At 44.2% G+C, this 26,038-nt stretch overlaps 1 protein-coding gene across 1 annotated transcript in view; it reads right to left on the bottom strand.

Moving 5' to 3' along the window:
* The window catches only part of LOC119461652 (dedicator of cytokinesis protein 3-like), a 160,967-nt gene that overhangs the window by 118,367 nt on the left and 16,562 nt on the right, over positions 1–26,038 (bottom strand). Inside the window, exons 7-9 of the mRNA XM_037723018.2 lie at positions 22,476–22,548; positions 16,963–17,020; positions 1,542–1,674 (exon numbers count right to left, since the gene is read on the bottom strand). Coding sequence (XP_037578946.1) covers positions 1,542–1,674; positions 16,963–17,020; positions 22,476–22,548 — 264 coding nt within the window. The remainder of the gene's footprint in view (positions 1–1,541; positions 1,675–16,962; positions 17,021–22,475; positions 22,549–26,038) is intronic.

The raw sequence follows: 26,038 nt of genomic DNA, 5'->3' as shown, positions 1-26,038 counted from the left end.
TACACTTCCCTTCTCTTGGCACCCAATATTTGACTCTAATAGACCATCAGTTACCTGTTGTAAGCATTACATGCCTACCCAACTCCATTTCTTTCACTTAATGTAAATCAAAGTATTGGCAACCCCCGCGTGCTCTCTGATCAATACTGCTGTCAGTCTCTTAAATTCCCACCTATAATTTTCGACTACCTCTCTCTCCATAATGAGGTGTAACGATACCAAGACAACTTATGTTCCTTTCATTGTTACTGAGGTGCTTGTAAGCCCACTTCCAGTAGGCATTTTATTTAATAAGGCTAATGGCTGGGCTAGTTGGTACAGATGTGTTGGTAACAACTGGTAGAAAACAAGACAAGACACAAGGTAAGAATGGCAACAGATGTGCAAAGACTTACAACTAAGCTTATTCGAAAACGAAAAAAAAAAAAGTATAAAGCCCGTTCACATGGTGTGATTTTGTCTGCAAATTCACAAGTGCGAATTCGCAGTTGCGACTTCGCAGCTGCGGAAAATAGGCTGCCGGACCCTTCATGCGTGCAATTTTTCGATGTTCGGCGTGCTGAACTTCTCTGCGAAAACGCAGATGCGCTGGTAACCACTGTAGCGGTGGAAACAGACAACCAATAGGAGGCGGCGCGCTCATACGTCATCGCCAGTCAGAATGTTTAACGAGTATGCGAAAAACGCAGCTGCCATCCATGTGAAACGGGATTGCGAATTTCGCATTTGCGGAAATTGTAGCTGCGAAAAACGCACTGCAATATCGCACCATGTGAAACGGGCTTTATACAGCCTGAGTGTCGTCATTATCACGGCTACAAAGAAAGTGGAAATAAACAACTGCACGATTTACATCCTTGTGTTACATGTGGAGCATCAAAAATTGTGGCAGAAACCATTAAAGATGCTTTTAAAAGTCAGCATTCACTTTCTTGTGGAACCTGCTGCACATATCCCCATACCATCTGTGAATCACATAACCTTATAGGCATACCAGCAGACACATGAAGTGGCAGTCTCGCTGCCAACCCCAATTCCAAATGATACTACGACATAGTTTATCTTATTGTAATCACTGCACCACAGTTCAAATTCCATAGTATCCCTAGTATCCTGGCTGCAACTTGATCACTATGGATATCCATCAAGAGGCTGTGCTCGACGCAGAGGTGTCTATTGCGGATGGGGCATTCGCAGTTGGTGTTTGCCTGTGAGATGCTCATCGATATAAATTTCAGTTACTCATGAAGTTACTCAGAACCAACCAATGACAGAAGTTCGTAGAAACATGCGGCCCTGTCTCCACAAAAAGTAATGCTCTGCTGCACTACTACATGGTAGCACATCTAGTATCGGTAATGAGCTAATATGAAAGTTGTTCATGAAGATAATAGCATCCACTCACATTTTTGCTCTTGTTATGCTAACGATGTCTGTCCATGACAGCATGTACATTCTACGATAGTACACAAGCCTTAGGCCTATACCACAGGACTAACTTTGTGAGAAAAAGCTACCTTCCCTCAACGAGAGGCACTCACGTGACTAGGCGAACAGCATGCTCAGTCTCGCCACCAATGTCCCATGGCAGGGTTGCCAGGTCAATGACACCACAGGCTAATGGCCGCCGATAGCTCTCGTGGTCGCCAGATCCCTTGTCGCCCAACAGTCGGCCTGCATTGTCATGGGTTCAGATTCAGTGATTATTGAATAATGCAATTAACCGAGTGATGTTAATATCACTGCTCGATGAGCTACAGTGTACAGAACCTACCAATGACAGAGAATAAATCGTAATTTTAACAAAAGGGGCTTACATTATGTTGCTTTCATAAAATGTTAGCTGAAGCTTCAGGAAGAAACAGAGAGGAGGAGAAGGAGGAACAAACTTTTATTTAAACCAGCAGTTTAGTTGGCTGGGCCTAGGCCTAGCACGTGGGGACATCGAGGTCTTGCCTCTTCGCCGCCTCGCAGGCTTGCTGGGTAGCCCAGAGTTGGTCGTCGAGTTGGGAGCTGCGCAGGGCGGCGTGCCATCTCGACGAGAGGGTCACGGTATTATTTGTCGGATATTGGTTTTTACATTCCCATAGCATGTGGGGAAGCGATGCTGCCTCAGTCTTACAGATCTTGCAAATGTTACTAGGGTAGGTGTCTGGGTAGATACTGTGGTAACGTGTTAGTGAGGGGTACGTGTTTGTAACAGGCGAAGGGTGGTTGCCTGTGCTCTGTTTAGCCTGTGATGAGGGATGGGCAAGGTTCTTCTGTTGAGATAGAATGATTTCGTGAGGTCGTTGTAGCTGGTGAGGCGATCGCGTTCCGCGGGTGCACCTGCGCTGTCTCCGGCACGGTTGACAAGGCCTCGTGCTACGGAGTGAGCGACCTCATTGAGGTTGGTGAGGTGCGGATGTACGTCGCCAGCGTGCACTGGGAACCAGACGAGAGTGATTTGCTTTTCAAGTGAGTGAGGGGCTTGGTTTAGGATACGTAGCGCTTGTTTTGAAATACGACCTTTGATGTAATTGCTGATTGCCGTGCGGGAATCGCTCACGATGGTATGGCAGTCCGGATCAAGGGTAGCCAGGGCAATGGCCACTTCCTCGGCCGTCTCGGCGTTTTGGGTTACGATGCTGGCGGCATGTTTGAGCGAGCCGCTTACTGTGGTAGCCGCGGCGAAGCGGTGCCCGTCTTGATATTCAGCTGCGTCGACGAAGGTGAGCCCGTGGTGTCGCCATAGGCTTTAATGAGGGAGGCCGCCCTTGCCTTCCGACGTTCTTTATTGTAGTCCGGATGCATGTTTCTGGGAATAGGGTCGGCATGTAGCCAAGTCTGTACGTCTCGTGGAATTGGGTATTAGTCTCCATGTTGACGGTGGTAGGTGATGCTGAGTTTAGTTAGAATGTGCCGGCCCGTTTCTGTGACGGTGAGACGCTCCAGATGAGACCGACGCTGTGCTTCGATTAATTGGTCTAGGGTGTTACGGAGTCCTAATTGGAGTAGAAGTTCAGAATAAATCGTAATTTTAACAAAAGGGGCTTACATTATGTTGCTTTCATAAAACATTAGCTGAAGCTTTAGGAAAAAACAAACAAACAAAAAACACAGGAATACAATACATTTTGAATGAACGGCTTATTTATTTTATTTATTTCTGTAGATACATAGAGAAAAACGAAGCGAAGCTAAAGGTCAGGTCGAAGAAAGTAATGCCTTGAATAAAGCGATTTTGTTATCAAAGGTTTCTGCATACATTACATAACGTGTGCAGAGTTAAAGGATCCACTGCTACCTAGAAATCCACACTCACAACTGCCACAAATAGCACCACAAGCAAAGGACAATGCAATTAGTGGTTTGCCTGCCTTCAACAAATGTTACTAAAATATTAGAACCTCGCTTATACAATTTGGAAAAATACTAAAGAAAAAATGTACTAACTGGGAAATGTTTGATCGTAAATAAAAAATCTGACATACTCAGCTGCAGTTGACATCTACGTAATGCGAAGGGTTGTGTGAATTGTTGCAGCACGAGGCACAAGACGCCGATGTGGGTCGAGCTGGTGGGGCTTAACAGCCCAAGATGTGTATTGGTATTTTCTATTCCACTGTTTTTTAATACCGTGACAGGAAACCGAAATGAAATCGACCTGATGGGCGACGCAGGATGCCGCAGGAGCGAAACGTGATGCTCACATAGCACCGCCTGCGGCAGGGAATGACGGCATATTTGGGCTATCACCAATTAAAAGCATGCAGTACGCTTCCCATGACACCACGCACTGAGAAAAGGACAGGTTAAGATGCTTATCGCAATAGGGTTGGTGGCAATAGCTGTGAATGCGGGAGGTGATTTGCTGGCACCAGAATTAGAAACTGAGTGCACATCAGCGTTTTCATGTGAAACAGGCGGGCGAGTATTGCAATGAAGCTGCCGTGGCAGGGAGCTGCTGTTCTCTATTGTGCGTGCCTCGCACATTTTCTTGTTTACATGGGATCTACATGGGCCAGAAAACGTATTACATGATTAATTTCTGGTGACGTAATGAACGTTGATGCCGAAATAGTTTGTTTTGCAGAAACATATGAACACTTCATGCCTATCCGTCCCTTTATAGCATTTATTCTTACATTTACCACTGCGCATGCAACCACGTGGGCTGCATGCCTCCAGAACTGCGTAGTCGCCATTCATGATCACATCAATAGGGACCACAGTTTAGTCCACTGCGGTAGTAGCAAACAATAGTTTCGTTATGACTCAGTGCAATATGCACGCAATGTCACAAACACGGAGGAAGCTGTCGAGGATGTAGAGAGATTCTACCGTAACCCACACACTGGCAATAAACCTGCCGGCTACTTCGCGATGGATGGAAAATCTGTTGCCGACTGGCTCACCAGCAAAAAAATAATCAGTACGTATATGTGTGCAGCAGTGAAAACCATGTCTCAAATGAAGATGCAGGTATTGTGCCTCAGCCGCCCTGCGAACGTAGTCGTGAGGCCCTCGTCGCTGTGAGCACTAATCAGCCATGAAATGATGAGAATTGCAGCTTCCGCACTGATTTTGTACAAAATGGAAACGAGATTTACAGATTCATTCAGTAAATAGAAGTGCGTTGATGAAGTAAGCATTTCTTCACTGATCTCTTGAAATGTTCAATAATTTGACATTCATTAATTCAGACATTTTTTTTCTGGTCCGATGAAATCAAAATCAAAACAAACGGGGATAGCTGATGTTCTAGTTGACATTAGGCGGTAAAAGTGGAGCTGGGCAGGCCATGTAATGTGTAGGATGGATAACCGGCGGACCATTAGAGTTACAGAATGGATACCAAGAGAAGGGAAGCGCAGTCGAGGACGGCAGAAAACTAGGTGGAGTGTTGAAGTTAGGAAATTCAGAGGCGCAAGTTGGAATCAGCTAGCGCAAGACAGGGGTAATTGGAGATCGCAGGGAGAGGCCTTCGTCCTGCAGTGGACATAAATATAGACTGATGATGATGATGATGATTTAAGGTTTTGCTGTAACAATACATTTATGTTCGTATCACTGTGCAACTTGTCTGGCATTACAAGAAGAGGAGCCGGAAGCCAAGGCATGACAGTAAAAGCAATTTTGTATGCAGATTTGTTCATGTTCGTGGCGACGTGTTTGACCCTTCCAGCGGCGGCTATTGCCTAGCAAAAATTTATCTGGCCTAAGCAAATCAGTGGCTGGCATCAAAAAGTTTACGCCAGGTATTTGGCGATCACCAAATGACGACGTTCATCACTTGGATGCCGATAGCTTGCTCCGTGTACTCTAGGCATAAGACAGCAACGGGGCTTTACTACAAGCAGGAACGAGCTCCACTTAGGATAATGAAGCTTAGTTGATGCTATTAAACCCACTTTTTCCAGCAATGCAGCTTTACAAGTGTCTTTCATGATCAATGTAGCACCACCAGGGTGCTCCGTTTAAACCAGCCAAATAGGCCATCATAATGTCTTATACCTGAGCCACAAGGTCCTAAAAAATGAGATTCATCCGTTAACACCTTAAGTTCCCTAATGACATTTTTTTTTTGTGGAGCTGACACACGTCCAAATTTAATGACAAATGAGATTCATTCGTTAACACCTTAAGTTCCCTAACGACATTTTTTTCTGTGGAGCTGACACACGTCCAAATTTAATGACATTTTACATGACGATGCCGATGACAGCATCTTCTAAACTGAGCAATCTTGAGATACTCAATAATAAAAAAATAATATGGCTTAACAAGTTTATTCCACTTTCATGAAAAGTGAAATGTAAGAACAAGCATACTACAGTGCCGTTAGCTTTTTGTTGATGTCTTTACAACATTGCAATCGACTATAGCAACTTCAGCCACTTTATGTAAAATCCGAAGCCCCAAAGCATCATGGCGCCTAACCCGTCGAAGCTGTTCTAATGTGAGCCTGATGATGTCTGTCAAGTACAAATCCTGACACAAACATTGTACAGTTAACCCCTTAAGGGCTCATTAAACAAAAAATTGTTCCAGAATTTCCAATTTTTTGTATGACATGAAATGCTTCAGTAACATGTTCAAAACAGAAAAATATTTGCGAAAACATTTTACGGCAGATGTTTCATTGGTCATTCCTCGCTCGATCATGCAATACCCCATACCTTGGGCACTTGAGGTGTATTCCGAAATAAATTTCTACAACTCCAGAAACTAAGGGTTGGATTTGGGTTGCCATGCACAAAATGCACTATTCCTCGACAGTTCACTTGAAACTAGATGAGGCTACCATCCGTGTGGTAGCGTTCAAAGCATGGCACTGCGCAGAAAGCCTTCTCACACCACCTGCACCAGATCTTGGTTTCCTTGCTGATGTTTTTGCCATTTCCGTCCCGCTTCATGTAGCAGACTACGCAGCGGCTTGTCTGTTCGTCACTCCTGGAGAACCCTTGAATTCAAACCGTGGAGATCTGGCTGGGATGTTGTCGGGGTCTACCCGGTACCATTTGCGGGAGCTGGTGATTGTATCATTGCTGCTTTCTTCACTTCAGAGTTGCTGTCCGTAAAAACGGACCCACTATCTTCACTTGAAGAATCAAACAAGACACCAACATCCTCATCACTCGCGCTTTCATCATCCGAAGGAGAAAGATTTCCCGCATGAGAATACCGCACGGATGTGGCCATGTTTGTTTATAGCACGCGGGAAACACAAGGCACGCATTCCGCCATCTAGTGTGCAAACTCTCATTGAATAAAAGTGCCAATGATGGAACCCATGCTGCCATCTATGTTTTAAATATAAAAGCACCATTGACGAGCTGGGCTCGTCAAATGCCTCTTGGAACATTATCGAAGACCAATGACGACCACAGGTCGTCATAAGCAAAAAAGTGGCTAGTGCTCATGACGAGCTTAGGTCGTCATAAGCCCTTAAGAGGTTAAACATCGATATAACAAAGTCAGTAAAATCGGCAATTTGCTTCATGTGTAGTGAAATTGTTCTCTGGGGTTGTTCGCCTGTCTGCGCAGCTACATATGTGCACATGGCGTTCCTGTAGTAAATTTTTTACCAGCGTTAACTTATCAGTTTATTTTCACGATTCAAATTTTTATTTCTTTGTTCGCTTTTCATGTTATCGTTTTTGTGTTACATGGTTACTGACATATTTAATCAGTGCTCCCCCCCCCCCCCCACAACATGTATCACATTTTCGATAGTTTCTACTGCTCTGTTATAGCATGCTTTCCTTGTTTACCTTTTTTGTGTGTTTTTGTGGAATTTTCCCACCTGTTTATATAGCTTCTACTAAGCCCCCCTTACTAAATGCCTGATCGGGCCCTGTAAGGTATGTTCAAATAAATAAATAAATACAGAAATTATGTTGTATTGAAATTAGACTTTTTATGCAAGTAAGTAAAGCCATGGATCGATTTATCTTACACAGAAGGAGCCACAAAAATTTTCGTATTATCGGGCAAATTTGAATGACGAAAAAAAATCCTTTTGTTCAATTTTGACAGCCCGCAACGAAAAATAAGGTTCCATGCTATGTCGACAATATTGTTGCGGACGGAAGAAGCAAGACGGTTAATGTGTTTACAATATGTACACGACTGATAAGGACAAGTCCACAGCAGGCCAGTCACTGAAGCGTCTTCTTCAGCCCCGAGCTCCTCTTCCTCAATGTTGGGCAGAGCAGTGTAACAATATCTTCACATCGGCGGTACGAATTAGGCGAAGCCAGCCACACTTTTACATCCACACCACCCCAACGGCTGATAGTGTTGCCCGCAGTGGGACGATGCACCAGCGACGGGGAGCAAATCTTCGTGAGCTTCTCGCTTAAACAAGTCTCCGAAAGTTGAGATTACGCAACCTCCAGTACTAAATGCGCTGGAAGACAGCGCACATGACGCTGCACCATCTCAGCACGCCCACTCTTCGTGCACACAGCAAAATACCTCTAAAACGGGGCGCACAAGCTGTGTATGCGCTCAGCCATGCGCAGCCACGGCCGCGCTAGAACTCCTTCTGGGCTCACCCTCACACGCTTTCCCTCGAACCCAAAGCATAGAGTGTGTGGGGCGTGATAGTATTTGTTCTTATTGCACTTGGACTTTACATGGAACATGGTGCTGCACCACTTCGGTGGTTGCTCTTGGCCCCGCGATGCACAATTTGAGAGGCACGTTCACAAGCAGCCACTTGCAATTCAACGATTTGACTATCTTCGTCCGAGGAAGTTTTCATTTATTGTCTCAGTATTCCTTCACGGCAGCAGTGAAACTTCTTATATTGAAATTGTTGATAAATACACCTGTTATATTGAGGTTCTAAATAAATGGTGTTCTACAAACAAGAAGTTGTTAAAAGTTAAATACTTCGTTATATCGAGAATTTTGTTTACACTAGAATCTTAATAATTCAAACTCGAAGGGGCCCGAAAATTTGTTCGAATTAAAGAAAGCTAATTGAATGGAGCACTTACCTCCAGTGGCGCATTGTGCACTGAGCTAACACACGAGTGGGAAGTTTCAGAAGATTTATTCACACGTTTTTACAAATTACAGGACACCCTTCACTAACAGAAGTAATCGGTGATGCATGCCTGCACACATTTGTCTTGCACCAACTCAATAAACATCGCTCGAAGCTTGCAAACCAGTTCCAACCCCGCATCCACATTCTGTTGGCAAGAGAAGTTGCACTAGGTGGAGGGGGGGCATCTCATTGCTGGCGTCAGAATCCTCGCCACTGAGGGCAGAAGGGTCTTCATATGTAGCCTGTTGAGGGCACGCAGCCTCAATGTTCTCTGCATCATTTATGACGCCTCATGTCTACACTGCTGTCCACCTGCACATAATTCTCAAATGTTACGCCGTCCGGGAGAACACTGCCGACGCTTTCAGGCACGCAGTTATTGCCAGACAAAATCTGCCTCGACTCTTCTTCCACATCACCATCAGTCACGGGTTCAACGAAACCACATCTTCGAAAACAATTGGCAATGGTCTCCAGCTTAATGGAGTTCCACACAGTGGCAAGAATGTGTGCTGCACCGAGGAGATCGATCGCATACGCTTTCTCACTGTGAAGGCATAACAGCATCCTTTCCACAATATGTTGGCAGTACAAGGTTTTGATTGATTATTGTGGTTTATTGGCGCAAGGTCCAGATGTGGCCAAAGAGCGCCAAGACGATGGTAATGGCTTGTTAGTGGTATATGAATAGTGGACTATATGAACATTAGATGTGACATGGCTGTAAATGGGCCTAAAAACAGTCGCTGTAAAGTGCGTAAAATCTATACGTAATAAGATTATGGCAATGACTAATTATGTGTACTATGGACATGAACAATGCATCGCGAAGGAATGATACGACTTACAAAATATTAAAGATGCAAAAATTAGCCAGAAGCTCAAGTGCCTAAACAGAGCTCTTGAAACACAAGGGCCTGAAGGCATGTGCTATAAAAACTATCACAGCAACATCCCCTCGAGAGAGGATGCGCTATGAACTTATTGGGCTAATAACATGTAGCACAACATCTTTCAAGAATGTGAGGACTGTGTTGGTGTCAAAAAGCGGTTCTTTACCGAGAAACATAGCAGGATGGAGAGGGATACAATAGCGATATGCTAGCGGAAAATGTTTCTTTCTTTCTCTTTTGGCTTCCCGACACTCCAAGAGGACGTGGAGGACGGTGAGCCTCTCGCCACATCTACCACAGGTTGGAGGATCATTACCACTCAATAGAAAGTTGTGAGTACCATATGTATGTCCTATTCTGAGAAGACAGAATAGGACATCAGTTCGCCGTGTTTTCGATGCAGAGGGCCAGAAACCTAACTGTGGCTTTATCAAGTGAAGCTTATTATTTGTTTCCGCATCCCACAAGCGTTGCCAGTGGCTTCGCAGTTTCTTACGCAAGAAAGGTTTCAAATCTGTTACAGGGACAGCAGCTGTAGGATTAATAGCGTGCGATGTTATTGATGTGGCCATTTGGTCGGCAAGAACATTACCCTCAATGTCTCTATGCCCAGGCACCCAGCATATTATGATTTGTTGTTTAGATGCATAAGCAGAGCAGATCAGTGAGTAGAGGTTGATAATTACAGGGTGTTTATGTTTTTGCGGCATCATTAACGCTTTAACAACGCTTAAGGAGTCGGTAAATATTACAGCCTTTTGGAGTTTCAGTCTATCAATGTGTTTCACTGCCGATAGTACTGCATAGGCTTCGGCCGTAAAGATACTTGCTTGGGGATAAAGTACATCGGATGCTGAGAAGGACGGACCGACTGCCGCATAGGAAACACCAGCATGTGACTTTGATGCATCTGTGTAAAATTCAGGGCAAGAGTACTTCGACTTTAGTTCTAAAAAGTGCATTTGAATGTGTGCATCTGGCGCGTGTTTTGTGACTTCAATAAACGATGTGTCATATTCAACCAGCAGTCACTGCCACGGCGGTAGCAGCTTCGCTGGAGGCATTAGGCAATGTTCAAGTACTGAAGCACCCATTTCTTCACTGAGCTTTCTCACGCGTAGCGAAAAGGGCTGCTTCGCTGTTGGTCGATTATTAAATAGTGTGGCACATGTGGTATCGTTTATGGTAAAATAGGTAGGATGTGTACGGTTTGAATTTGTTTTAAGGAAATATGTAAAACTGGCATAAGTCCTCTGAAGATAGAGCGACCACACGTTTGCTTCCACATAAAGGCTTTGTACGGGGCTTGTCCTGAAGGCTCCAGTCGCGAGGCGGATTCCTAAATGGTGAACAGGATCCAACATCTTTAAAGCACTGGGTGCAGCAGACTGATAGACTATCGCGCCGTAGTCAAGTCATGAGCCGACAAGGCACCTATACAAGTTTAAAATGCATTTCCTGTCACTGCCCCATGTTGTACGTGACAGCAGTTTCAATAAGTTCATTGTTTTCAGGCACTTAGCCTTCAAATATTTGATGTGCGGAAGAAATGTGAGTTTCGAGTCCAGTATGATGCCGAGAAACTTGTGTTCTTTGCTTACAGGTAATGTGGTACCAGAGAGCTCAATAGAAGGGTCTGGTACTATTCCTCTCTTATTAGTGAAAAGGACGCATGTGCTTTTTTGTGGGCTCAACCTAAAACCGTTTTCATCAGCCCATTTAGCCACTTTATTTAAGCCATGCTGGACATGTCGTTCGCAGACAGCAAAGTTGCACGATTTAAAACCAATCTGGACATCATCTACATATACAGAGTAGAACATCGTTCGTGGAATAGCCATGCGTAGAGAGTTCATTTTAACAATAAACAGTGTGCAGCTAAGCACACCGCCTTGCGGGACACCAGTTTCCTGGGTGAAAGACCTCGACAATGCCCGGCCCACCCTTACACGAAAGGTACGGTTAGAAAGGTAGCTTTCGATAGTACTCAACATATTGCCGCGCACACCCATAGCGGATAGGTCTCGGATAATACCGAAGCGCCATGTGGTGTCATACGCTTTCTCTAAGTCAAGAAATACAGATAGAAAAAACTGTTTGTGTATGAAGGCATCCCTTATAATCCCCTCAATACGGACAAGGTGGTCTGTAGTCGACCTACCTTCTCGGAAGCCACACTGGTACGGATCTAGTATTCCGTTGCTTTCTAGGAGATAGACAAGACGCCGGTTAATCATCTTTTCGAAGAGCTTACACAGACAGCTTGTCAAGGCAATGGGTCTGTAACTACTAGGCAAGGACGGGTCCTTGCCTTGTTTAAGTATAGGGATTATTATAGCTTCTTTCCAAGAAGATGGAATGTACCCAGCAGCCCACATGACATTAAAAAGAGAGAGGAGGGTCTTTTATGTTTCAGGGTGTAGGTGCTTGATCATTTCATACATGATACGGTCAGCACCTGGTGCTGAGGTGTTGCAACAAGCGAGAGCAGTTTTAAATTCAGCTAAACTAAACGGTCGGTTGTAATCTTCATTTCGAGCACATTTCCGATTAACGGGCTGTCGCTCTGCACGTTCTTTGAACCTCATGAATGTTTCTGTGTAATGAGATGCACTGGATACATATTCAAAGTGTTCGCCCAGACAATCTGCCTGACCTTCCAGGTTATCTCCTTGGGTACTTACTAAGGGCAGAGGGTTCGACTCCCGGCCTTTCAATTTATTCACCCTATGCCATACTTTCACCTCATCTGTGTGAGAATTTATGCCAGAGAGGTACCTCTCCCAACTCTCTCTTTTTGCACGTCGACGGGTTCTTCTGCCTTGTGACTTAACCTGCTTGAAATTAATTAGGTTTTCGGTGGTTGGAGAATTGCGAAACAATCCCCAAGCTATGTTTTGGTTTTTGCGTGCTTTCCTACATTCATCGTTCCACCATGGGATGCGGCGCTTCTTGGTCAATCCGTTAGTTTGCGTAATAGATCTCGTAGCAGCGTCAATAATAAAACATGTTAGATAAGCCACAGCATCGTCTACATTAAAATCAGCAATGTCATCGCCACATAAACATGTAAGCTCTCGGAACAGTTGCCAGTTGGCTGAGTCCACGTTCCATCGAGGAAAACTTGGCAAGCATCCATCTTGTTTTGTTGAGTTTAACATAATAGGGAAGTGGTCGCTCCCTAAGGGGTTCTTGAGAACAGACCACTCCAGGTACGGTATTAGTGTACTCGATACTATACTTAAGTCAATGGATGAGTATGTGTTATGTGTAGCGCTGAAATACGTTGGCTCTTTCTGGTTAAGTATAGATGCACCTGAAGAAAACAAAGTTTTCAATTAGGCGCCCTCTCGCATCGCAACGAGAGTCTCCCCACAAAGTGTTATGTGCATTTAAATCTCCGACAACTATATATGGCGGCGGAAGTTCATCTATGTAATTTTGAAACTGTGTCTTGGAAAGTTGATAGCAAGGGGGGATGTAAATCGAACTAACAGTGACTAGTTTACCAAACAGTACTGCTCGGGCAGCAACTGCTTCAAGGGAAGTTCGGAGGTTTAATTGTTGACAGGCAACACCTTTATCGACAATTATAGCGACACCGCCCGACGAGGCGGTAGCGTCGTCACGGTCTTTGCGAAAAATGCCATATTGCCTTAAAAAGTTTGTGTTTCCTGATTTCAGATGCGTCTCCTGGACACACAGCACCCTCGGACTATATTTATGAAGGAGCTCTTTAACGTCATCGAGGTTATGAAGAAGTCCCCTAACGTTCCATTGCAATATTTGCGTGTCCATATTGAGAAAGAGGTTTGCGCTGTGTGTGAAGGGACTCTAAATTAGCTTACAGAGCCCTTGTCGGGCCCTGTGATGCGGGGTTTTTCTTTTTTGGAACGATCGCGAGATTCGCGGAGCTCCTTAGGCGCTGGCGGCGCCGTCTGACCGGTTGTTGTGTCCATCGGCTCTTGCGAGGCACTGGACACGCGCTCTTGCGAGCGCAGTGTTTGACGTAAGGGCCTCGTCTCGGTGGACGAGACCTTTGAGGCCACGAGCCCGGAGGTCGATGGCCCCTTCTTGTGAGATGGCGGAGCAGTGGTAGCCGCAGCCGCCGAGGGGGCGGATGGCGTCACCGCCGGCTCACTACGTGTGAGCCGGACAGTAGCCGGAGACCGTTGTGACGCTGCCCCCTGACGCGCCACATCGGCAAAGCTGGTTTTAGACAGGTAGGTTACCCGCCTTCGTGCCTCTTTAAATGAAATATTCTCTTTCACTTTTATAGTTACAATTTCCTTTTCTTTCCTCCAGGACGGGCAGGACCGCGAGTATGCGGCGTGCTCCCCATCACAGTTCACACAGCGGACAGAGTTTTCACACGATTCAGATGTGTGTTCCAAGGCACTACATTTAGCACATGTCAGTCGGCCTCGGCAGTTCTGCGAGCTGTGGCCGAATCTTTGGCACTTGAAGCATCGGAGCGGGTTTGGCACGTATGGCCTGACACGTAGTTTGACGTATCCGGCCTCAATGGTCTCGGGTAGAACACTTGAACCAAACGTAAGAATTATGTGTTTTGTCTGAATCTCCTTACCATTGCGCCTCATCTTGATTCGTCTTACAGCCAAAACATTTTGTTCCTTAAATCCTTCCAGAAGTTCATCTTCAGTGAGCTCCAACATGTCGTCATCAGAAATAACACCGCCGGTGGGAGGTGTTCATGGTGCGGTGCGGGGTCACAGTCACAGGAAAATTTCCAAACGACACTAGATTCTGTAGTTTATCATGTTGTTTCTTATCGCGGAGTTCCAGAAGGAGATCACCGCTGGCCAACTTCGTCGCCTTGTAACCTGGTCCTATAGTCTCTGTCAGAGTCTTTGCAACAATAAAGGGTGAGATCACTCTCACGGACTTGTCAGTTTTCTCACTATGTACCACGTGGTATCGTGGAAAGTTCTCAATTTGTCAGCCAAAAAATTGGAATATTTCTTCGCTGCGCCCCCGTTTCGGGCGGCGATCAGCAAGTGCAGGAAAGGAGCTATCCATATAGGTGGGATGAGTTTCGGCGGTGGCGCCAGCCACCCACCATGGAGCCCAACAAGGGGACGCTGCAGAGTCTGTAAGGGACAGGTCCTGCAAACGCCAACTGTACGCCACCACTATAACCAATACATATACCCAAGGCAGGATATAATGCACAAGGTTAACCCTTGCTGCCCGCGAAGTCGGAAGTGAAAGGAAAATAAAGAGAGGACAGGAAAGAGTGAAAGTAAGAAAGACGAAGGTTGGAGGGAGAGAGAGAGACAGGAAAAGGCAACTACCGATTTCCCCCGGGTGGGTCAGTCCGGGGGTGCCGTCTACGTGAAGCCGAGGCCAAAGAGGTGTGTTGCCTCCGCTGGGGGGCCATAATGGTCCAAACACCCGGCTTCGGCTCAACCTCCAGGATCCCCTTTTCCCCGGACACGGCTAAGCCGCAGTACAAGGCTTTAAAATTTTGGATGACGCCCATGTCGATGGGCTGGAGCAGAGCTGTCGTGTTCTTAAGCAGGAAAGCCAAGAAATTGCACGTAGGCCTTCGACACTGCAGTGCACCGTGCAGTTGTCGACGAAAAGAAGAATGTTCTGGCCTTTCGCGGCAAATTTTCTGCCTAGTACGCAGACCCAGTCTGAAAAAAATATTCATGGTCACGGCCGATTACGAGCAACCGGCAACGTTCCATGCCCGTCGCATTTGTGCACACCATCACTGATAGCCTTTCCTTGCTTTTCTTCCCACCGAAAAGTGATCGTTTTATTGGGGAGCAGTTTGTAATAGAGTGCCGTCTCGTTCGTGATAAAGATGTCGTCAAGCAAGTAGGAGGCAAGGCGATCCTTCAGCTCCCCAGAGAGCCATTCACAACATGCGGCTGTGTCAACGTTTGCCTTCTCGCCGCAAACAGTCTTGAAAGTGAGCCCACGGCATTCCTCGAACCGTGACAGCCACCTATCCGATGCTGAGAATTCTTCAACAGCCATCTTAGTTGTGAACTCCTTCACCTTGGCTGCAATTATCGGCCCACTGAGTGGGTGGTTCCGGCTACAAACCTGCTTAATCCACATGACAGAGCGTCTTCAAGCTGAGGATGTGCTGATGTCCACGACCTCTTCCTGGGTGGTTGGACTTGCTGCTTCTCATACCCAGCAATGATGGACTCCCTGTTCTTGATGTAAGTTGACAGAGTGCTCTTTGTGATGTCACATTTATTGGCGATTTCTGCCTTGCAAAGGGCGCCTTTCTCAACTTTGTGCAGAATCTCCACCTTTGTTTTGAGGTCCTTTGGTGGGCAATACGTGCCGAGAAAATAGAAACAGAAAGGAGAAGAGTTCACTGCCCTTTTCTCCAGGTGGCTGAGACGGGGATGCACATACACGCATGTTCCAGCACAACGCAGAAATGGCAACCTTGGCATTTGAGAGAGGGTGAAAATTTCACCCCGGCTTTCTTTTTCTCTCCCTTCGCACGTGGTGTTGAAGGGTCTCTCCTAAGCTTTTCCTCTGTGGCAGGGTCAGAGCAATGCTGGTCGGAGGCGCCACCGTGTGATTTGGCGCGTTGCTGAGAGCATTGTCCGAGCGCAGCATGTTCGAATTAACCGTCGCAAGTGCTTGAGCATTCTTATTACTGGGCGTTTTCGCCCACTGGAATACACATAACTTTGACAGGACCACAGCATCAGTTTTAATGAACCGGCAGTTCGAATTAAGCACGTTCGAATTAACGACATTCGACTGTAGTCCGTTGTATCAAGGTTTACCTATGGATGAAAGATATTTATAAATTATTTTTACATGAAAGAGGCTGTTTTAAATACATAAATTCACTGCACTGTGCAAGCTACAGCGTCGAGAGTATGCATTTCTCAGTTGAATGAGTTCTAGATAAGCATTAGATAATGAATAATATTAAGGCAACTAGGTTTATCCGTGTGGCATCATGCAAATGGCATCAAGCTTTAAGGCATTAGCAAGTTAATGTCAATTTCTGTGCCTGTGTGGCACGGACTTTAGTATAAAGTTACCACTCCACTATCATCATTACTGCCCCAGCCAGTTATCATCAGCTTTGCCAAGCTGTGCATGCATAGATGGTATCTGAAAAAGGTGGTAACAGTAACAGTATGAATGTTACACCAAGCTAAAATGCTCCACACTGTTAAAGGCCACCTGATGTAAAAAGCCTAATTTCAGATAATGTACATAGCAGCCACAGTGCAAAATTTACCTCTGAAATAAGAGTTGACGCTTCATGAAAAGCTTGCAAAAAAAAAAAAAAAACGACTTCTTTGATACCAAAAATTAAAACACTGCCATTACTTCTTTTACCCAATTACCCACAAAGGGCTCTGCAAGGTATTTCAAATAAATAAATACATAAAACAAATGAAGGAATGAATTATTTCAGTGCTATAAACAATCACCATCCTCTGCTTCATGTTTATTCCTAATTTGAAGCAACAAAGTATGTGCAATTGTATAAAGAGGCAAGGGAAAAACAACCTGTGCGGATGACTCGCACCACCAGGTGGAGCTGCTGCCCTTCGGGCCGGTAGACATCCTGTACAGGAACATAAAAAGCAGCTGTTTGAATAAATACAATTGGCAGAGTGTGGTGCATGTACATTAACTTGATGTATCCTTGTCTATGCACGTCTATATATTACTGACATACTGTATGGAATACATACCGGGAGCGCGAGGTATTTGAGAACACTATTCCTTATCCCCATAGACACCGGCAGGCTCATCATATCTATCTAGGCGTGCGGCTTCTTGTTGGTTGACCCCTTCTCATTCATAATGTGCAGTTTGTTCAAAGATGGAAGCGTACAGGTTGACGCAGGAAATGAAACGCCATGCAGTCCTCGTCGCCCAGGCCGCACACCACAGCGACTTGGAAATTGCCACCTTTCTGAACGTAGCGAAGTCTTTCGTTTACAAGGTGCGGACAGAACTGATGTGTTCTGGCGGTGACGTGACATCTGTGGCAAAAAAGGAAAAAGCACAGTCAGCGGTCAGACGTCGTCAGAAGCACTGATTTTCTCCGGTGGCTGCAAGTCATCGTGAGTGACGACCCAGGGAAGTCAATGCGGGCCATTGCAAAGGAGCTCCAAGTCGCAGAGTCAACAGTGAGGCTCGCTGTGCACGAGGACTTGAGGTGCCATTCCCATGCCATGAGGAGGGGGTAATTCATGTCCAAGAAAACTCGGGAGAATTGTCTGCTCCGGTCCAAGTGCTTGCTAAGCAAGCTGAAGAGACCTGAGGAGCCTGGAATGCTCTTTTTTTTTTTCAGATAAAAACCAAAAATTTAACCGCCGTAACGACAAGTGGCTTTGCGCAAGCACTGATGAGGTGCCTACAGTGATGCACACAAAATTTCTGTCGTCCGCGATGGTATTAGCCGTCGTCAGCAACGAGGTTGACGTCATGCCGCCACACCTTTTTGCAGAAAGACTCTGCGTTAATGTTGCCGCGTACATGGAGGTGCTTGCCACCGATGTAAAGCCCTGGATAGTGACTGCTTCGAAAGGAAGACCTTATGTCTTTCAGCAAGATTCGACTCCTGCCCACACCGCCTGCGGCACCCAGGAGTGGCTGGCTGACAACTTCTACGACCCCGTCACTCCCAACTTGTGGCCTCCTAGTTCTCCAGATTTAAATCCACTCGACTGCTATATCTGGGGAGTCGTTAAGAGAGAGGCAAACAAACAGCCATACAATACAAAAGACTCACTAAAGGCCGCCATTGCTGACTCAATGACCAACATCTCCAAGGACCACCTGATCCGTGCAAGCAGCCGTCTCCAAAGCCAAATTGAATAATTTATTGCTGCGGATGGCGGATTCATTGAGTAATTGTGGAAATAAACCGTAAGAGAAGTATTTCCCAAAGTTTGGTGAAAATATGTCAGTTTTTGCTGGAGATATTCTCTGCCTGAAGCCAATACCTCACACACCCGGTATATACATTAAACATACATTACACGTGCTTGTCTATTTTCTCATGCAGACATATTCATACCACACACAAAGATATTTGTATGCACACAAACATATTGCGCGCGTTCATATATTTACACACACCAAATAGATAAAAAGTAAGTGGATAAAGAACCATACCAAACATTATGGATGGGAGTATTTTAATTCAGAAATGATTATTAAATTCAGAAATGATTAATAAGTTTTTAATGTTTTTGAAAATATTTATAGTGGTACTGAAATTCAATTCTCCTTCGAATTAATTTTAATACATAAGGTTCCTGATATGCCATTTTCTGTCCATATTTAGTCCGTATTGTGGGAGTGCATCGTTTTAGAAATCTTAGACAACAACAAGGAATTATTTCATCTGTTATGTAGAGTTTGTTTTTGTGTATTAATTGCAATAGCTTGAAATATTATAACTGGTGTGCCTGCAGTATACCACATTTTATAAATAAGGTATACTGTATTACACCTCACATTATACTGGTGGTTGCGTTATATTCTTGCAGATTCAGTACCTCGACAACAGTGACTCGATCAGATGTCTCACACTGAAAGAAAACAACAGAAGGGGGCCTGCTGCACAAGCTGTGCTTCAGAAGCACAGCTTGCATGCGTCACAAAACATGGGAAAAAGAAAAGACAATGGTTCTTGCAGTTCTTTTCTGAGCAACGGCCATAGCAAGCAGTACAGCACCACTTCATTTTGGTTAGGTGTGAGTGCGGCTTTTGCTTTGCAGATTTGTTACTTTTCAAGTGTCACCCCCAATTGGGAGCTTATCATTTGGCAGCCAAAGCAATGGGTGACAGCTGGCACAGAGTCAAATGCCTCTGAATTTACGGGCATTTGTGGGCTGGTTGACACAGGTAGGCGATAACAGACAGCTAGTGGTAATTACTCAATTTTCAAAGTTAAATGAGTCAACTACAGAATCTTGGAGTGTAACGGCCTTACTAGTCTACCTTTTTATCGTTAACAACATAATTTCAATGTTCAAACATGTTAAAATAACCAAACTTGCTAATAAATGCATGTGCAAGTGCATTATTCAATATTAAACATGTGTATGTGATGCATATTCGAACATTTTGATATTCACACACCCCTACTATCAAACTGTTATAGAAGGATCATATTGAACACAATAAATGCCTGTTAACTTGAAGCTGTAAAAACAAGAAAATTTTCTAGATAAGCGGAGTTTCGAGATAAGCAAAAACACGAAAATATAAGCCCTCTGGCCGTGCATAGACCACATGGAGCCTTTCCAAAATGTCGCTAGTAATATTTTTGGTCACTTTCATGGCAATTGGCACCGCAAACGTTGGCTCTACGGACAACGGCATTACTGGCAGTATGCCAAGACAAGATGCTTGGCACAGGGTCAAGATGATTGATCCTAATGCAATATTTCAAGCTAGTCATCTGAGCACAACCGTTTTCAGGCATCCAAAAAGCCAACGCTGCATCATAATGAATTCCGGATAATTTAACTTCGAAAACCAAAACTATGGAAAAGCGCAATCGTCACCCTTTTAGCAGACGCTCACGAGTGATGCAGCATTTATGCCTCACCGTCGAACCAACATGAAGCAAGTGTCCTAATCTATCAAACTGCGATCTTTCTGAAATGCTGTGGGCTCGCATGCTCACTTCCTTTGGCCGCGCAGCGCATGGTCTGATCGTGCCTGCTAAAAAGAGCCTATCATCTTCCCAAAGTCGCGATTATTACGCTGTGACCACACTGATGCGTCACAGACAGCAGCCGAAATCAGAGGGGGGGAAGTATACAGACCGACTCGCAGCTCACTGCTGCGGCCTGAGGCCACAAAAAGTGGCAGTGAGAAGCCGAGCAAGTGCGCGCGAGCAGCACCAGATAAAAAAAAAATGGGGAAAGATAAGCCGGAGAAGCATGGCTTAGCTAGCAAGCTGCCATCAAGTAAAAAGTGAGTGCAAGCGACGCTGCTGACGCTGCCCCGTTACCTTTTTCCTGGTACAGTCAAAGCTGTAAAATACGAGAAAAAAAATTCCGAGATAAATGGAGTTTCAAGATAAGTGGACTTTCGAGATAAGCGAAATCACGAAAATTGAAGCATACTGGCCGCTCACAGACCACATGGTCTTTCCAAAATGCCACCAATAATATTCTCGGTCACTTTCGCGTGCCATCGGCACCGGACACGCCGGTGTTTACGCGCAACGGAGTTTCTTGTAGTGTACCAAGCCAGCATGCTTGGCACAGACAACTGATCCTAATGCAATATTTGAAGCCAGTCATCCGAGCATAACCGCTTCCAGACATCAGAAAGGCTGATGCTGCTACTTTCTGCACTGTCAGGAATTCCAGACAAAATAACTTCAAAAACCGAATCTTAACTGTAAAAGAGTGCAATCATCAAACCGTAGTAGATGCCCATGAGTGAAGCGCCGCTTTTATGCCTCACTATTGCATGATCATAAAACAAGCGTCCTTAAGCTGTGATCTCTCTGAAAAACTATGGGCTTGCACACTGGCTTATTTTTGCTGCAGCGCATGGACTGATCATGCCTGCTCAAAAGTGTCACTCATCTTGCCCAGGCTCACAATTAATATGCCCTGACCACATCGATGTGTCACTGACAGCGTTCTAAATGAGGGGGAAAAAAAAGAGACTTCGGCTTCTAGCTCATTGCTGCTTCTTGAGTCCGTTTTATATCAGCAAACTGCCATCATACAGCTAGCATAACGCAAATGAAAACTGCTCTTAACATTCCATTACTAGCTGTTTGCCAGAAGCAAGCTTGCATTTCACTTTTTCATAAGTTTACTATCCTAATGAAGCTCTCCGCTTTCTCATGGTTATAGGCACTAGCTATCTGCGATTCTGCGAAAAATCACGGAATTTAGTTTCTTCGCAGAAATGCAAAAAAAATACTTAAAATGTTGCTTTTTGAAGCTACGGAGAAACACTGTTTCTCATAGTTTTCACAAGGTGGCGCTATGCGTCTTAAAAATGACAGATCAAGTGACAGGTGCCAAAGGTGACAGAAAAGTAGTATTTTCTTATTAATTAATAGCTATTGCCTTATCATCCTTTACTATTGAATAAATTTAATTTTATATTAGAATATTCTAACCTTGAAAAATATGGCTATGTGGTGCAGCTGCAACCCGAATTAAAGAGATCAGCTGTAGCTGTAGTCAGCCGTAGCCCTAGACACTGTGTCCCACAATCGTGATTTCTTAGTGAAGAGAGTACAAAGCATCATCTGATGCTCAGCCACAACGACTTCCTTCAATTTTAAATAATACAAGCATGTTTGGAGTCTGAAAGTTCTTAATAAATAAACTGTTACATTAGCCAAGTGCATGATGAAGTGAAACATGCCAGTAAGCCTCACAAGAACAACCGATGAAAACAAACACACAACACCGGGACAAGCACGTCCAGGTTGTCCAAGTATCAAATATGTCGTTTCATAGTGCATTTCTATGACTCATTAGTGCATTTCACTTCAACATGCACACCCAACTAGCCCCAACCCTAGCCCTTCTACTAATGCACTGCCACAGAGAGCTAGGCCAACTGCTTCAAACACACTACTTAACTTCACATAGCACAACTGCATTCCCATATATCATGCCATGCCTGCAAAAAATAACCGCACTCTAGTGACTCAGATTTGTATAAACAAATTGCCACGAATGCCAGTTATGAGCATCCCACTCCTTGATACATTTGAAGACTCACACGTGATCCTAATGAGAACCCTCCGATATTAAAAACTGAAGGGAACTCCAGTGGTACCTGCAGAACTATTGGAAACTCATGGACGATTCTAAGAGGGTTCCCTGCAATCTGCAGACAGACAGTTCTAATTTATTTAAGAATAATGTGACATATGGGTTTTGCTGCAGTGCAAGGAGTTGGTGAGATGGTGTGAGTGGAACAACTAATCTTCCTCTCGTAATCCCCCCGCCCCCTTTTCTTCTGCGCAATTACATGTTAAAGCAAAGTGACCAGTGAGATCAAGGATGGCTTACCATGAAGACAGCAGCATGGCTGGCCAGGAAGCTCGACTGGCCACACTTAGCACTCTTCACCAGGAAATTTTCACTGCAAGAAAGAAGCAAAACTGTCGCTACAACAGTGTCCTTCAAACAGTGGACCAAGCAGGAGACGAGACAAGGCACTGTTCTCAATTGTCAGTTGAGAGGAGTGTTTTGTCCTGTCGCCTTCTTGTGCAGTCATGTACGCGTTAAGCTTTATTGCGAGTCCACCTCCATGCTGCTACAGTGGAATCACGATACGATTCTGCATAATATGATTTCCGGGATAATAGGTTTTTTTTTTCCCCCAATAATACGATTTGGTTGGATAATACGCTTTTCGGATGATACGCTTTATTTTCCGCTTACCGTGAAGATAGTATCAACGAGATTCCACTGTATAGTCCCTCTCGACATTGCGGGCTTTAATAGCCCATTAGCGGTTAGAAGGGAGGCAAAGTTGCAACATCGGTGCACTTATCGCTCAAGACCACTTTTGGATGGCACCACAGAGATCATCACTGGCAACCAACACTAATCTACCACATTTTGTAAGATTAGAACACTACTGAAATATCATGAAGTGGACAGATGCTGAAGCCAGAGAAAGCGAAGGGAAAATTAACTGTTCTATGAAATCTAGCTTTCAAGTAAACTCTGGTAGTGATGCGCAAGGACACAATATATGCCGTATCAAGTGCCACAGACAGTATTAAGGGGAGAACTAGGTCTGCGGCAAAAAATTTTTTAAAATTATATGTGCTCATTTTGGATAAAAGGTAAATTTTTTTTATCTCATTTTATTCTAATATTGTGCAAGTTGCCTTTACTTAGTCTCACAAAAAAAATTTGCAAAGAATAAAAAATTTCCTCAGATTTTGCTAAAAGGGGCATCAATGCCTTCTGCACAATGCAAGAAATCTACCCCAGCACGTCTACACTAGAAAAAAAAAAGAGTTGCAAAACTTCAAAGCCACATTCTGATGACTGTCTTTCTCGAAGTCTTCTTCAATTCAAAGTCTCACAAGTTTTGTTATAAGGTAGATGGATCAATAAGGTTGGTCTACTGGACTTCTTGAATTGCGCAGATCCCATTGGTACCCCCTGTTTAGAAAAACTGATTCTTCACATAGTTGTCCAGAAAAATTAAGCAAGCTTGTATAAAATTACAACCAAGTGAAATAAACAAAGAAGGACCTCTTCTTTAAAATAAGCACATAAAATTCCATACAGCTCAAAGTTCTAGCACCATAACTCATAGATTTTTTAAATATATTTAGTCCATGACCTGATTGTCCTCCTAGAAGCTTTGGCTCTATTGGCAGCATCAAAAGGAGAACACTTCTCTGTGCTACCTGCACTTAAAAAAAAAATGGAAGTTTACTCTTTTTTTTTCCCATAAGTTTTGCACTGAGATACTTACCACACCAATAATTTCTTTTCATTTTTTTCTCACTATGCTTCATGATTTTACGCAACACTCCCATGTTTGCTTCAAGCATAGTCCTTGGTTTTTATTCACCATGTCACCAAAGTTCTCGAGCAGGGACTACGAAAGAATTTTGTCTCATGCAAGACTTCTGCCAGACTGCATGGGAGCGAGTCTTTGTCGAGTGCTGCTTGCTCACAAAGACGAACTAAAAGCTGGGCGAGGTGGTACGGTTGCGTCATGTGACCTCAACAAACCTTAGTTGGGAAGTGTTCAACTGTTTGTTTGTCCCCTTCTCATCTCACACAGAGTTTTCTGCACCGAGTCATATCACACTTAATTGTGGTTGCCAGCAGCATTCTTGCACGGAAAGACGCATGCAAAGGAGGAAGTACGTACCAGCAGGATTTTTTTTTTCCATTACAAAGTTTTGGTGCACATGTGCGATGCACGAGGACCTTACTAAATCTAAACTACAATGCAAAATTACTTGCCAAGGTTGCAGTAAAGAGAGGTAATCAAAAAAGCTAAAATAAGCACATTTATCATGGATAATGCTTAAACAGTGGTTGTCAAATGCAGTAAAATTTCTCCTTTTTCTTTCTTTTTTTGAAGATCAAAATAAACAGAGGAGGAGTTGTTGCCGTTTGATGGCACAGCTACCCCTTTTTACTTGATTGATAATACTATAGAATAAAAATAGTCAATATAAATGTTCGCATTAGGTAATGCAAACACGATCATAACACGAGGAACACGAGGTTAAACGATCATAAAAAAAATAAGAGACATCTAACACACTAAGAGTGAAAGTCTCTTTCGGGAAGTTCTCATTTGAAATCTGTGCAAGTCCATGTATACATCTTAAATGCACGAACGAGACAATTACTCGCGATGCAGTAGAGTCAATAATAGTCACAAATGCCGGCATCTTCAAAGAAATGTTGAAATGCATTCTACTGAAACACCACTGTGTTGTGGAGGCAGTTATCCATCTGACAAGCCATTGTGGTATGCAACTATTTTTTATTCTTATTATTATTTCAATATAGTGCAGGCCACACTCTGGCCCAGGCAAGTGTGGATTCATATAACAAAGTTGTACAACCATGAATGAGTACGGTAGGTACATTCACGTGACAAACAAGTAGAAGGAACAGACACTAATAAGGTGTTATCACAACAATCAAACAGAAAATAAAATTGCTATACAGTCGACTTTCATTAATTTGACCCTGATGGGATCAATGAAATTAACAGAATTACCTGGCGGGCCGAATTATACAAGACGCAGAAGAAAACATCAACGCAGACCGCTGTTTCATTTGGCAGTATTTGGTCGAGTTTAATAGCCTCTGATTTAAACGTGTGCAAGCATTCTGCATGCAAAGTAGAAAACTAACATAGAAATGACTTAAAGCTCCTAGCCAAAGAATAAATCTAACACTCACCTGATGGCTTAGTACGGTGGCTAGTTTCCTAAAGTCAGCTTCACCGCAAGAACTTTAAAGTTCGCTTCGCCACACTACAGCAATGTTATGCAGTAAAGCATACAAACGCCACAAAGGCAATTATGGTTTCATATCCGATTGCACTATGCAGGCAATTTTCGGCCCAATTTCCTTGGAAAACAAAAGACGCCCATTAGAATCGGGTAAATACGATAATCATACATTGTGAGCCACCATTATTGCTTGAAAATCTTTCTAGGGCGGGCTGAAAATAAGCGTCTGTGACGAGAGATCATGTGTGTTCAATGCGCTCACTGTCCCCTAAGCACCGTTGAGATGGACGCTGCTACTAAAGTGCTTGTTTTGGGGTCACCATATGGGTCAGGCACGTGCGTGCAGACTGGTCAAGTTCGAATTATCCGGCAAATGCCAATTTTAGGATCGAAATAACAAGTGTTCGGGCCCATAGAAATGCATGGGCGCTGGCTGGAACCTTCTGTTGGGATCGAATTAATGGAGTCGAATTAACGGAAGTCAACTGTACAATATCTATGCTGGCAACTTCCATTAATTAAATCCTGACAGGACCAACTAAATTGGTCGAATTATCCGACGGGTCGATTTAAACAAAAGGCTGAAAAAAAAAGAAAGACTATCGTCTTAAAAAAATGCCGAAC

Source organism: Dermacentor silvarum, chromosome 8 (assembly GCF_013339745.2).
Source record: "Dermacentor silvarum isolate Dsil-2018 chromosome 8, BIME_Dsil_1.4, whole genome shotgun sequence".
NCBI lineage: Eukaryota > Metazoa > Arthropoda > Arachnida > Ixodida > Ixodidae > Dermacentor > Dermacentor silvarum.
This window is presented reverse-complemented; position numbering and strand designations above follow the sequence as displayed.